The sequence below is a fragment of the Ptychodera flava genome, chromosome 22 (genome assembly GCF_041260155.1).
Source record: "Ptychodera flava strain L36383 chromosome 22, AS_Pfla_20210202, whole genome shotgun sequence".
Taxonomy (NCBI): Eukaryota; Metazoa; Hemichordata; class Enteropneusta; family Ptychoderidae; genus Ptychodera; species Ptychodera flava.
Genome location: NC_091949.1, coordinates 14,095,147 through 14,108,858, shown reverse-complemented (window position 1 = coordinate 14,108,858; position 13,712 = coordinate 14,095,147). Strand labels below are relative to the sequence as shown.

The 13,712-nt window shown below is 36.2% G+C and overlaps 1 protein-coding gene across 1 annotated transcript in view; it reads right to left on the bottom strand.

Annotated features, from left to right (window-relative positions):
* Positions 1–10,507, bottom strand: part of LOC139122742 (eukaryotic translation initiation factor 4E-1A-like) — a 28,420-nt gene extending 17,913 nt beyond the window's left edge. Inside the window, exons 1-2 of the mRNA XM_070688422.1 lie at positions 10,356–10,507; positions 3,126–3,400 (exon numbers count right to left, since the gene is read on the bottom strand). Coding sequence (XP_070544523.1) covers positions 3,126–3,400; positions 10,356–10,385 — 305 coding nt within the window. The 5' untranslated portion in view covers positions 10,386–10,507. The remainder of the gene's footprint in view (positions 1–3,125; positions 3,401–10,355) is intronic.
* Positions 10,508–13,712: the final 3,205 nt, after the last annotated feature.

Genomic DNA, 13,712 nt, shown 5'->3' with positions numbered 1-13,712 from the left:
CCCACGGATACCGTCCGTGGGGACTAAAAACAATGGATTTGGGACAAACCATGGTGGTGAAAGGGTTAGAGGTCGTATGGAACCCATATGACCAATATAAACACTGTACCCAAGGTATGAGGCAATTAATGAAAGTTAAAACATGTTTGTCATATGTATATTATAAAATTTAAATAAATATTGCAGTTATGTTGATGTGATGCATCCAGATATTGTGCATGAAATGCATTGTTCGTAAACAAGAAAATCACATAGGCACGTTTCCAAAGACCCCGTCCCTTTAATTAGGACATACGCAAGACGCATTCACTGACATAATATTGTGGCAAAGGGTCGTAAAACATAGGAAACAAGACATACATCTTGTACTATGCAATTAGTTACGACACCTGAGCTTTCATAGAAACCACAGCCAAATCACTATTTACTGTCGGCTAATAAAATAGGCTCCATGTTGAATATTTTGAAGGTCATGTGATTGCACAGACATACATGAAGGTCACAGTACAGCAAGCTATATGCTTTTAGCCTAAGAAGTTGATGATGGGTGTTAAAGTTAACAATTGCTGATGTGTTTTTTTTATGCCACTTAAAATTCCTTTCCAGTGAAATCTTTGCTGGAAGCTAAAAAGACATAAAATATTGATGAAATTGATATATTTGCTAAGCACAGTTCCCGTTAGGAAGTTGTATCTTATCGTTTCCACAATAGTTTGTGTATTTCTGTGACACTAAAGTCCAATTTTCAGATTGGAACAGCAGGTGCTACAGAGGGGCTCGAAATTAGCGGTAGTCCCGCGTCCATAGACTACCAACTTTTCCCTGGGGCTAGCAAAGTCCATGAAATGGTAGCCCACACGGACTACCAAAACCTGGGACATGAAATATTAGGCGTGCGATGTCCGTCACTTTCGGACGAGCTAAATGCAGTAACATGGAGTTTCATTTGTTTGAAGCAATTATCCTTTCATCTGTGAAGAGTTTTTTCTGGTGACTATTACAAGTTTCACTGCTATGTTGTTGTTTTCACAAGATACAGAGCATTTGATACTAAAATGTTGAGTTGCTTTTCCGTGTGCAGTCTTTGCATGCCAGTTCACACTATCCTGTTGATCGGCAGCATACAAGCCGTACTTGTGTCAAGTTTTAGGGTTTTGATGCTGGAATTTCACAAAACTGTCACTTCTATATCAAGAGATTGTGCAATCAGTTTGATTTGAAATAGTAATATAAAACACTGAATCAGTTAAGCTTGGCTGAGTTTCGCTGTCTTTTATCTATGGTTGTTGATCAGTATCAATGTATTACATTCTGTATAGAGAGACTCGGGTGTAGCAAGGTAAGCCAGATCATAAAGATCTTCAGAACATTTTTTTCTGTTTTTATTTACTCAAGTTACAATTTCTGTGGATGTATAAGCTGATTTTGAAAGTGATAGAAAGTGTTAAAAATGTACATAAATTAGCATAAATTAAGCGTTCGTGACACATAACATGGGGTTTCTCGAGTTGAAGCCCCTGGTTTTACTACTATTTTGTGTTGCTGAACCAGGGCTTATACTCGGACGAGTACAGTAGCCCTAAACTAAAATATTCATGGACTACCAGACACTGTCACTGGGCTACCAACTTCAGAAAATGGTAGCCCAAGTAGACTACCAGGGTAAAAAGTTATTTCGAGCCCTGTACAGAGGGGTTCCACTCAACTGTCTATGATTTTGTCACTACTATGATGATGTGATTATGTCTCTTCATTTGCAGTAATGTGAGATTTTATCAATATCTTACAATGACAACGGAAATGAAATTTTGGCAGGCACATACGCGTGAGATATCAATTTCATGTCAAACCACACTCACATTCTCAAAATTCACAAACATTATCCTACCAGTTGAAATATCAGTTTCAGCTCAGCCAAGCAAAAGTAAAAATATCTTGAACTCAAAAAAAATTTTTGCAAAGAAATGGTTTCAAGACATTACCTAGGCAACAACAGAATACAATTACAAACTTATGCCATTTATAATAGACCACAATTATGGCTTAAAGTACCCTCCTTCTGGCCCTTAGACATAAAATTTATCACAAATGCAGAATAATAGATGATATTTCATAGTCTGTGAAGAAAAATTCTATTGAATCTTGAGAACTATGCAATCAGACAGATGGGAAACAAAGTTGGGTTACAACAAAATAATCTATATTATAAGGATAAGAAAAGTTATTTCACATAATATCTGACTGACTTCTGTGTTCCTCTTACATCTGTGAGATTCAATATTTGGCAGGATGTGGAGTTGATATGTAGTTCACAAAACCTGATAAATTTAATACGAGCGCATACATTGTCTGATATAATACTTATGGTGGATAAAATTTCTCAAGCTATGGTATAATGATATATTGTAATTCAGTAAGGCACTTGTCATTACAACACCCTTCCAGACGTTTTCCAGGCCTTGCCTTCCAGACTGCACTGGATTGATAACACACTTTTCCAGAACACAAACAGGAATAAAGATTTCTGGTGACACGGTGACAAACCTTCAGCTGTTTTCATGGACAGCTGGTACCAGCCTTGTTATTGGGTAGCTGTTGTAATTAGCATATCACAAGGTCAAAGGTGACAATGTCATGACCTAGCAGTGCACTGAGCACGACACGTGTTAAATTTCAGTCACTTTGTCCAGTACTATCAGTATCCAGTGTATTGACGATTTGTGATGAAAATTACATCTGATGGTAGAAATGTGATACTGATAGGTGAAACGTGACATGAAAAACACCATGTCTTTGAAATATGCAATGCACATACATCGTGTACCCTTTGAAAGTAGATTATTCCACACCCTGATAATTACCGATAGGACAAAATGACAGGACACTCACCCCATCCATTGTGCAGTTATGTTTTCTGGTTTTGTTTTTCACTGATGGTGCATTATATTAGCTAAGATGGAACACTGTCCCTATCAGCTAAGTTGCTGGCAAGATGGTCTAGTAAATTTCATTATCAGGTCATTGCACTACTCTAGATTACACGACAATGTCTGTACAACTTTATAAAGCACGTTATGTACATTGGGTATAACGCTGAAATAAACTCATAAAAGCATGATACTCACGCCCAAAAATCTTCCACTGTGTCAAATTTTGTAATCAACCTAAGATTCGCTGCCCACGACTTGGATTTGTCATTTTTAAAGAACCACAATGCCCAGGTATTCTGTAACGGATGTTTGATCTTCTCAATGTCCATGATTTGTAAGCTGGCTGCGCCCTTGTCCTCCGTGGGGCTGTCTGAAATGTCTTGATCTTGCTTGGTGTCTGCGTCGTCATTTTTGTCCTGGTCCATCTGTTTGTCGGATTTGATCTTGTTTTCTGTTTGCGTGGGGGGTTCCTGTAAAGAGGGGAGAGGGAGTGGAAACGAGGCAAGGTCAGTCTGGAAATAAATAAAATCACCAGGATCTCTGTGTTTTCATGTTCTATCGTTTAAAAGAAAATGTTAATTTTTGTCCCACTAAATCACAATTGCCATGACAACATGGCAGACAAAATAATCATGTTAAATGAAAATTCAGACCAAACGTATGTCATTTATTCAGAAAAAATATTTTTGCCTTTACACACAACAGTTATTTCTGTGAGGCAACTGTTTGCCATGAAAGGTGTTAGTTTTTAATGAGCATTGTCACACAGAAAATCCTAGAATAAATTTCATAAGGACTAGTGCAGAGATAGTTTAATTGACTGTGTGAAAAAATAAAGTTCTAACCATGCAGAGATATTTTAATTGACTGTGTGAAAATAAACTTCAACCCCTGTGGATTACAAAATTTTGTAACGGAAGGATATCTCACTAACAAGCAATTTGCAGAAAGCCGTGTCTGTATTGTATCTCTGATGACTGAAATCATATCTCGTGTATTTTATGAAGCTTGTGCAGAGTTGAAATTTACTGTAAACAAGGGCTTAAAAACCCTACAAACTATTTTCTTAGTTGACCATTATGGCATTACAATATTTTCAGTTTCATTAGAAATGTACGGCTGGCAACAAGACCATGAACGCCGGCAATAATGGACAAAGAGGGGACTATACTATTGGATGTACATCAACGTACCCCCCTCCCCCACCAAATGACAAAACAGCTGCTACATACAAAATGTGTAACGGTGAGACACACTCTTAGCTAAGTATATCTGGTTACTACAAACCCATTACCATATTTGTCCCAACTGCCCTCTGCCTCACATGTACAAACATGGCCTTCATGAAATGAGGGCTGGGCAGTTTGCATTACAGCAACAATAGTTCTTTCAGACCATTACAATTCATGAAGCATAGCTAATAGCTTGTTGAGTTAAGCTTTGTAATAGACAGAAACCAAATTATCATTATTTATTAATACTGATTGATGAATGGTACCACACTAGTGTTCCTTCAAAGACATATATCAGCTGATATGGGGTACACTGGACCCGGTTTTCCTTGTGAAAATTTTGTTTTCTTATGGGTACCTAAATAGTTTTCTCAAGCCACTGGATCCACTGGGATTATGTCGATTCAGCTTGACTGTTTTCTTCAATCTTGCTGTTATCTCTCTTAGTTTATGGTCGACTGATTAAATTGTCTTTACCTTCTATCTATGGTAGAGTGTCTTTACGGTGCAAATCTGATCTCATCTTCAGAAATATCAATGCAGTGTCTAATTGTACTGTGAACAAAGTGTCATTACTCTATATGTGCATAACAAAAGACTAAATCACAGCTACCATTACTTTGTCTAATATTGAACAAGGTTTTTGCCCGACCTTGCTGTTTTCAACATTATCATCCATGGTTGAAACAAACCAAAACGGCAACCAAGTGAAAGGACGTCTAGCACTTTGATGTCTTGCTACAAAAGTTGATGAACAAGCATCCAAACTTGAATTTCAAGTCCATTACACGTATACTCAAGATATCAATACTGTGTGTGAATTATCAACAATGAACTTGACCTTTCAATCTTTGCTGTAGTCTCACAATAAATACACCCTTTTAAAACGAAAGATCACTTTTTACAGATTTTTAAAGTCCATGGCAAAGTAGTACTTACAGAGAAGGAAATAATCTATCCAATAAAGAAAATGCTAATGCTTGATCAGTGATGAGATCTGTTCTCAATGGATATGAGAAACATCCCAAAAATCTCGTAAAAATTCTCCTTCTTGTCTGTCATGTTGCTTTTAATTTAAGAGTCATCTAATTAGCTATTTATAGTGAGAAGTTTGTAAATTGTGAATGGCATGAGAGTTTATTGGCAGGTCAGTCTGAACGAAGACAATAGGGGCGGAGTTTTCTGTTTGAACACAGAGTTTTGAGTACAGTAAGGTCTTGAGACAATTATAGAAATACTTGACTGACTTCCTTGTCTAAAATGGCAACCGGAGAATTCGGCAATTAAGACCAACTCATGCCAAAGAAACTGCACTTTTGGTTCTTTCTCGATTTTCGTACAGGCATGTTTGTCTTTCTAATAGGCAACTCACAGCAATTTGATGAAAATTGTACATTTTCTTTTGTTCTTGTTGGTTTTGAAGTTTATCTTCTTGATAAACACAACAATTTGTTATTGTTTCACATCTGTAGCATGCATGGGCTGACGTAGCTGTAGGGATCTAGTCCACAGCTTTCTCTGATGTGTTTGTGTGTTGAGGAAAGACTACATACCTTTATGTCAGGGAAAGCCACTAGCTACACACTACTGCAGCTATGGATACGGTAGCAAGCACCTCAAAAATTGCAGTTTTTCACTTTTGCTCAGATCTTGCTTTCTTTCAGGGATATGTTATTGAATCTCTAACATCATCAGGAATATAAATTAAGAGTTATCCTACAAATATTTTATTAGAGATGCAAATTACTTGAAATTTACAAGTATTTGAAATTCACAATGGCTGCATATCATTTTGTAACTCCATGGGGACTGATAAAATATTTTATTTCAATGAATGCAATATGACTGCAAGTAAATGTCCTCTATGGGACAATGAGTGAATCCAAACTGCCAAGATTTTTAGGAGCAAAAAAATTTTCAAAGTAGAAGTTCTGCTTAGGATGTATTTTCATATTTATCTACCTTTGAAAGAAATTTTATCAACTGTCCACAAGACAATGTGATAAAAGAAATTTATGGTATTAATGGACTCATGCCTCATATAGGAACTACTACGGAAATGGTAAAGTTCACAGTTTTGCTTTCTGCATGTTTATTATTTCAAGTGTTCCTGAATTGAAACGACCTGTCAAGACAGTGTTAGAACACGTTGTACGATGTCTTGAGGGCATGTCTGTTCGCTTTGAATAATTCATGATAAAAACATTCTGCTAATAGTACTTTTCTAATTTTCTTTTTCCAAAGCAAAAGGAAACAAAATTTGTTTTCATAGGCTGGATCTCTGTATTATGCACTTCCAAGGTTACAGAAATTTCTCGGTTTATTTGTAAGTCAGTTTATAATTCCCTTTGCACAATATTTTCCATTTTTATTATAAAACCATAAACTCAAACACAGTGAACACAAGGCAATACAACCTATTCCCCATAGTAAAATACCACGTGATTGATAGGTTATGTGATTATTGATACTAAAACTGCTGGTTTCAGACCACTGCATACCCTAAAAAATTTCCAAAAGAATACATGATCTGAAATGTGAATATATATCAGTGTAAATGGTGATTTCCATTAGTTTTGCAGACTTCATAAACTGAACCACTTTGCAGTCGCTCTATTGACTTATCTCATCATCACTAAAAAAGATATAAACATGAATTGCCAACAATTGGAACCATATGATGTTTTCCACACAGAATGACTGTATATTTAATCAGACCTGTAAATAACTTTAACATTTCCATACGAACACTGTTGATATTTTGAAAATGTTTGACAATAATTATAGGATTACAATCATGTCTCAATCATGTCTATAACTGGTATAATCAAGGGAGTACAAAATATCAATTTTACACATTTTCCATACCTGTTTGTAAGATGAGCTAATACTACCCATTAAAAGTTCAAAGACTCCCCCTTATTTTGACAAAAAATACTGGTATGTTGCCTCCTTTGTCATGAAAATCAAACAAATAAAGACTGTATTGTCTTACAGTTTCTTTTCAAAGGCAGTACATGATGGCATCTCCTACATTCAAAAATATTCGAGGCAAGTAAAGGCTCGTTTCCGGTTAGGAAAGTCTGGCTTTATTTGGCAGCTTTTACGGAGACCCTTTTAAAATAGCATGCTGGGACAATTGAGATGGGTCTCAAAATAGTAAACTCGCAATGCCTGTTTGTTTTCATCATCAGGTCAGATGAAATTTGTGACAGGTCATGCATGAGAAACTTCTTGATCTGACACTTTGTTGATGAAATAGTTAACCTGGTCACCCCCAGTTCCCTGTAATCAGGTCCAAACACTCCACTGACATCAATGGGCTTGGGCCAGACCATTACGATGAAAAGGTTGAATGCCAATAATAGCCATGGAACTATATCTAGAAACATTAGATTGACACAAGTTGTGGTTTTCGATCGATGGGAAAATGTCATCTGTGTGGAGTGAGAATATCATCTAAAATTATTAGTTTATTATTAGCCACTTCGGGGCAAATATTCAAGGAAATGCTTTTTATTTGAATTCTAATCTAAATTAGAGTCAAGCCTCAAGGAAGCATGGTTTAATACTAGAAACATTTTCATTCAGCCCTGTGTGTGTATGCAAAGGATTGGGCTATTAACTTCATTGCAACATATGCACAAACCAATTCTGACAAAGTGGTTCACAGCTTACAGAGAGAATTACATCCTTTATGCCTATGGCTGTACCAACATTTATGGATAACGTCCTAAATGTTTGATATTTTTCTGTACCGGTAAACTTCTTTGAAAAATTCGCCACATCCTAAAATACAATGTTCAATCATGAATGATATGAGTGTCACTGTAACAGTGCAGTACTATTCACTGACGTGCGTACTTTTTGAGTCACTCATTCATTGATAAATTTTGCTGGTAGATAACACATGTTGTGCCATCATACTGTACGGTAAAGTTTTTCAGGGTTTTTTTTGAAACCAGTGAGCCATGAATTTATCAATATTACAAGGCAGGTAGAAAAGGATGTTGTGCAACCATATTGTACGGTGCGCTTTACAATTTTTGAAACCAGCCACTACCTCATGACCATTTATTGCTGGTAGATACCGGGAACACAGTCATTCTGGTATGTTTTGAAGTTCTCATGAATAGGATCAATATCAACAAGATCTCTCATTATAAAGAAACTAAAACAACTACAGAGCAAAGACAAGAACTTTGGCCCTCCTGTCAGTCGAATCAGAAATGTAAACTAGATAATGCACCTTGTATTGAAATACAGCAAAAGAACAAACAAACTTTTCACAAGAAAATCGTTCAATCACATTGGTTAGTATTTACTGATTTCAAAGTGGAAGTTTTATCTAAAGCCATTTGCACCCTTGCACAGTCTCTCACAGCTTTGATGGTACGGTTCACAGGTCAAACTAATGCAACTGCTCAATATGGATTCTTCACTGCTGGCTAAAATATTTCCCCAATAATTCACCTTAATTCACACAGTTGGATGAAATGTATTTCACAGGATGATATGTTACAAATACAGTGTTAGCGGTTCAACTGTCAAAACACTGAATGAAAACATTAAGAAACACTACCAATAATATAGCACTGGCTGCAGTAACAAACAAGCCTTCTATTTATCAATGTGAACAGTATGATGATTGAAAATATTTTTGTCTACAAACTGAATACCAACATGATCATTACAAGCTCGAGCACTTACAGAAATAGGGTTAGGGTTTTTGAGTGCCTCATCTTGTCAAATCTATGGACTGATTGTTTGTAATTCGACCACATGAAGCAGTAACATAGAAGCTGTGATATTTAATCCTCTTTCAGGAAATTCTGTCATCAATTTAGAAGAAAATAATGAAAAAATATGATGGAGTTTCCACAATTTACCTTTGGAAGATACATGACACTCTCTCACTGTTAATGTCACCCCGACTTTTGTGAGGAAGTTTGTCCATGGCATAACAAAGATGCTTCTAACAACTATATTATAAGAAAATATTTTTTGTCCTTTTTTTCCTTCACTTTGTGGAGCAACATTCAGGAGCATTTTCCAGTGGGAGATGAAAATTGAATACCTTTTTGCCTCCTAACAACCAACCAGGGGAAGCCGAGTTGGTTACCCAGATGCCAGTTTCAGATTACAGGAGTTGGCAACTATCTTAATTTTTTTGTCAATTATTTTTAAGAACGGCAATATTGGGTCCTGAAGCTACTTAATAGAATTTATTGCAATATTCACAGATTTGTGAGTTACTTTTTATCTAAGGGTATGGCTGATATAATGGCATCACTGTTCATTAAGAAATCATGTGTACAGTGTCAATATAACGTTGGCCACATAGCTTGGTAAATTTAAATTGGTATTCATTTGGTAGAACCATGGAGGTGGGAACTACGACCTCCATTGTCGAACCGTTTCAACTGTTATTCACAAGTGTTTTGTTTTCTGAAACAAAGCTGACATAAAGTTTGTATTTCATAAGTGTTAAACAGTCAGGATACCAATAAGGTTTATCGGCAACTACCGCTTTCATGGACTCGTGGAGGGTGTATTTCATATGAACGGAACAAATAGGAAATGTAGGGCTTCTGACAACGGTGTATCTTGTACCTTCGTAATTTACAATTTACATATATCTACATATATCAGAATTGCAGAAGTTTTCAGCAGTTTCCTTCTTTCATTTCCCTCGACTTACAAGAGTATTGAAACCGTCTACATCAAAATACACAGGTGTGAATGAAAATGTTTGCCACCGTGCGTGAAGTTTCCTAGTTTCAAGGCAAAACTGTGGGGAATGAATGATCGACTCGAACAAAATTTACCGCATCTGAGTCAAAAAAGTTTGTTAACTATTACACGAGTCTGTAAAACCGCAGAAAAAATGACGATTTTATTCATAACATGTTCATCCTTTTAAATTCGCTTGTAGTTATAATGTACGTGAACAGAATATTGGACACGAACAACCAACCATTGAAGGACCGTTCGAGTTCGACTGACTGGCATGCTGTACATTCATGGGAGCACATGCCGGTACGCCAGATGGCATATTTCGCTGCATAAACGGAGTAAAATGAAACTTAGAACGATATTAACAGGCACACAGATTTAAGAAAATGGTTCACTAACAAAAATAATAAAATTTTACGAAAAATACGCATCATAGACAAGAATTTCGATCATTTACCTTTTTATCTGCTACTTGCTCGGACGCCATCTTTGCTGAAGGTTTCAATATGGCGACTAAGTCACATGTTACCGGTAACCTTTGTGCGCCTGCGTCGAAGTGAAGTTCCTTGCCAGGGAGGAACGACTGAATGCCTTTCAAATTCCATATTTGAGAACAATCTGAAATATTTACTGCAAGAAAAGTTTGAGCGCCCAGATTTAAGTTCGTGGTATGGCAAAAGTCCCTGAAAGTAGTGGTCAAAGTCTTATTGAAATTACAGAAAGTCTGAAAATCCAGTATATTTCCTAATATGATATAGGATATCTTGAGAAAAAAATTAAGAACCGATTTTGAACGCTATTTCAACACTTACTCTGTGTGGGCAGATTGATCTAGTAGAACTTCTTTTTTTTCGGAAATGTCTAATAAGTACAGAAAAGAAGATCTGCCGGTATGTGGTAGTTATGTTTTGTAACTTTAAAATTCACAGCAATTTAAAACCACGCCTATTTATGATGAGAATATCCAAGGGACAAGAAATCTTGTTGCCAATTAGGCTATAGACCATAAAAAGACAAAAACTTCAATAACAATTTTAAGGGTCTATTAATTGCTATGGGCAAAGCCGCCTTCTAACGCAACGGATAGTTGTTCGAGGGCTTTGTGTAGAGCGCCTCCTATCGGAAGCTATGCCATTCCTCTTTTCATGTGGACCTCGCTGTCATTTTAACTTGTGCCGTTCACATTTTTTCGAGAATACACATTCTATAGTGCACACGTTGAATGAATTCAACACATGCTATATTTACAACCGGAACTCATATCCAACGGTCAACGTGAACATATTCGCAAACTCCCCCCCCCCCCCCGGCATACGGCCTGCCACCATGTGTGGCGTTTCCCATTCCAGATGTTGATAAAATGCAATTAATAATGATGAGGTGTAGAATTTAGGAACAGTTCATTCTAAAAATTAACATTTTATAATTCTAAATCTGTATATTAAAAATACTACTTAATAAGTTGTATAGTATGAATTGCATTTGCTTTTGGGCTTCACTTGGCTCCGACGAAACATCAAATTATTTTGTTTTACACTTTATTCTATTTCATGGTGTATTAATTTTTCTCTTTTTAGATCAAAATCTTTGATTTTCTGTCAAGCTTTTCTTATCATTTTGCCCAACAATACGGAGTCAACATGATGATGAGATCTACGGGAACAACTAACCTGCTGATTTAAGAAATAGTGACATGGAGCTTTAGAATGTACCATAGCTTAGTAAACTCTATTTAACATATTTTGAACAAAGTAAAAGTTTGAAGATAATTTAATATTAACTGTTCTAAATGCCCTCCCTCTACGATTTGAAAAGTTAGTTGCTCTCTCTTTCCCAACTCCAAACCACGAAAACTTTCCCCCCTCAGTGCCAAAATATTTTTTTTGAAAAATATAAATTTATTTCAACATGGTCGCAAATAAAACAAATCTACATAACTGTGAATGCGTTAAAATTACGATGCAACTTGTCTGAAAAACAAAAAAAAACAAAAAAAAAATAGCTGTTTAATTACAAAGATCATCATATGAATGCATTCAAGATGCATTCTTCTCCTTCAAGTCTTACAAGGCTTGAAAACTTTGCGATAAAATCCTCAGCTTTGTTCATCATCTTATAAGTGAAATATAATGTATTCATCCATGAGGAAAGATAAAATTTTAATTGCACAACATAGGATTGAAGGGAAACTTTAATCCCATCAAGAGTAACTGACTTTCGAATATTCCAAACTGTGTATTTTACAAAGGAAGTAATACAATAAATAATGTCAGTGCCAAAATACGCTCAATACTCCCCCCCCCCCTTTACGCCCTCTACCGGCTCATGAAGTGCTAAATCTCGCCTGCTATAGCCATGTCCTGCGCATCCTGCCGAGCTGGAGAATACAATCGTCCTCTACTGTCGATGATAAGGAAAGACATTTCCCTGTCCGCCCGCTAAAAATCGCTCGCAGAAGCTTTGTTTCAAACCTTTTTGATCAACTGTACCGACTTCATGCTGTATCCATATGCACTTGACGTGATACTATGGTGAAATGCGTCTGGTTCGCTTCGCTGTGTATTAAAGTCTCAAAAAACCCATCGATTGGTATGCGCCTCGAAAATGAAAGACTTCAGCTTTTACTCAGACTTTCCTCAGTGAAACTTTCAACATTTTTCTTACCAAATCAAGAACAAAAATCACGTGTCACCTTGCAAAGTTTTGAATTAGAGAAACAAATTACCGAACATTTACCGATATTTGAAATTCAAAACGACCGTCCTCCCTATATTAACTCAATGGTGAAAAATAAAATTTCCGAGTTTTGAAAATCAAGACGGTGAAAATGTTTCACCAAGGCCTTTGAAATGAGCCCCACAAGTGATATATCATCAAAGAATTGTAAGAGTTTGAGAGAGAGACACACACACGCACTTGGTTACGTGTCTCTGCTTGAGGACACTGCAAATTATTGTGGGTAGATTGTAAGCATGAAGTCCCAAACATCCTGCATTTGACGAGGTGGTAACTTAATATTTACTTATAATTTTTCATTACGTAGAAAAGAAATAGCAGACAAGAGAAATGAGAAATATGCAACACACAGGAGAACAAGAAAGAAAGCATAGTAAACAAACAAACAAACAGACGGGAACATGTGCGCGTCTGATTACGATTCAACAGGTCTTTAAGGATGTACGATCGGTAAAATTAAAAGTAATGTCATTTCTCTAAATTCTCGATTTTTGGATTCTCCTTTGCAAGTATTATCAAAATGTGTGAAACAATATAAGGGTCACCGCGCTCGTTTTTGAGATACATGACCATGAATTTTGCCATCTATGAGAAAATATGCTGAGTCAGCATTTTTTCACCAATGCATTTTCTATGGACGAAATAATTCAATGCTGTTTATCTCAAAAGTTAGCGCGGTGACCATATCATTTTATTTGATCACTATTATTTATTTCTCTAGACTGAGCTTTGTGCAAATTTTCATGAAAATGACAATAGTAGAAATTGATTTTTCAGCAAATTTCAATGTAATCCTATGGGAAGTGACAAATTCCACGCGCGCGTACCGCTCGTACATCCTCAAGAGAGCCTAATTTTGCTTTAATTTTACTGCCCGTGAAAAACTTGTTCTATCAACATTTATGTTTTATGTTGTTGTTTTTTGTGGCCACCTAAATCTAGATCATTATGTTTGTACTACTTATATATAAACAAGCAACGTTTCTCTTGGATAGTTATTGTAGTTTTATGTGATGTGTGAGAAAGTTTGATGTACATGTTTAATAATAAATGCACAACTGCAGGTGTTTGTTTGTTT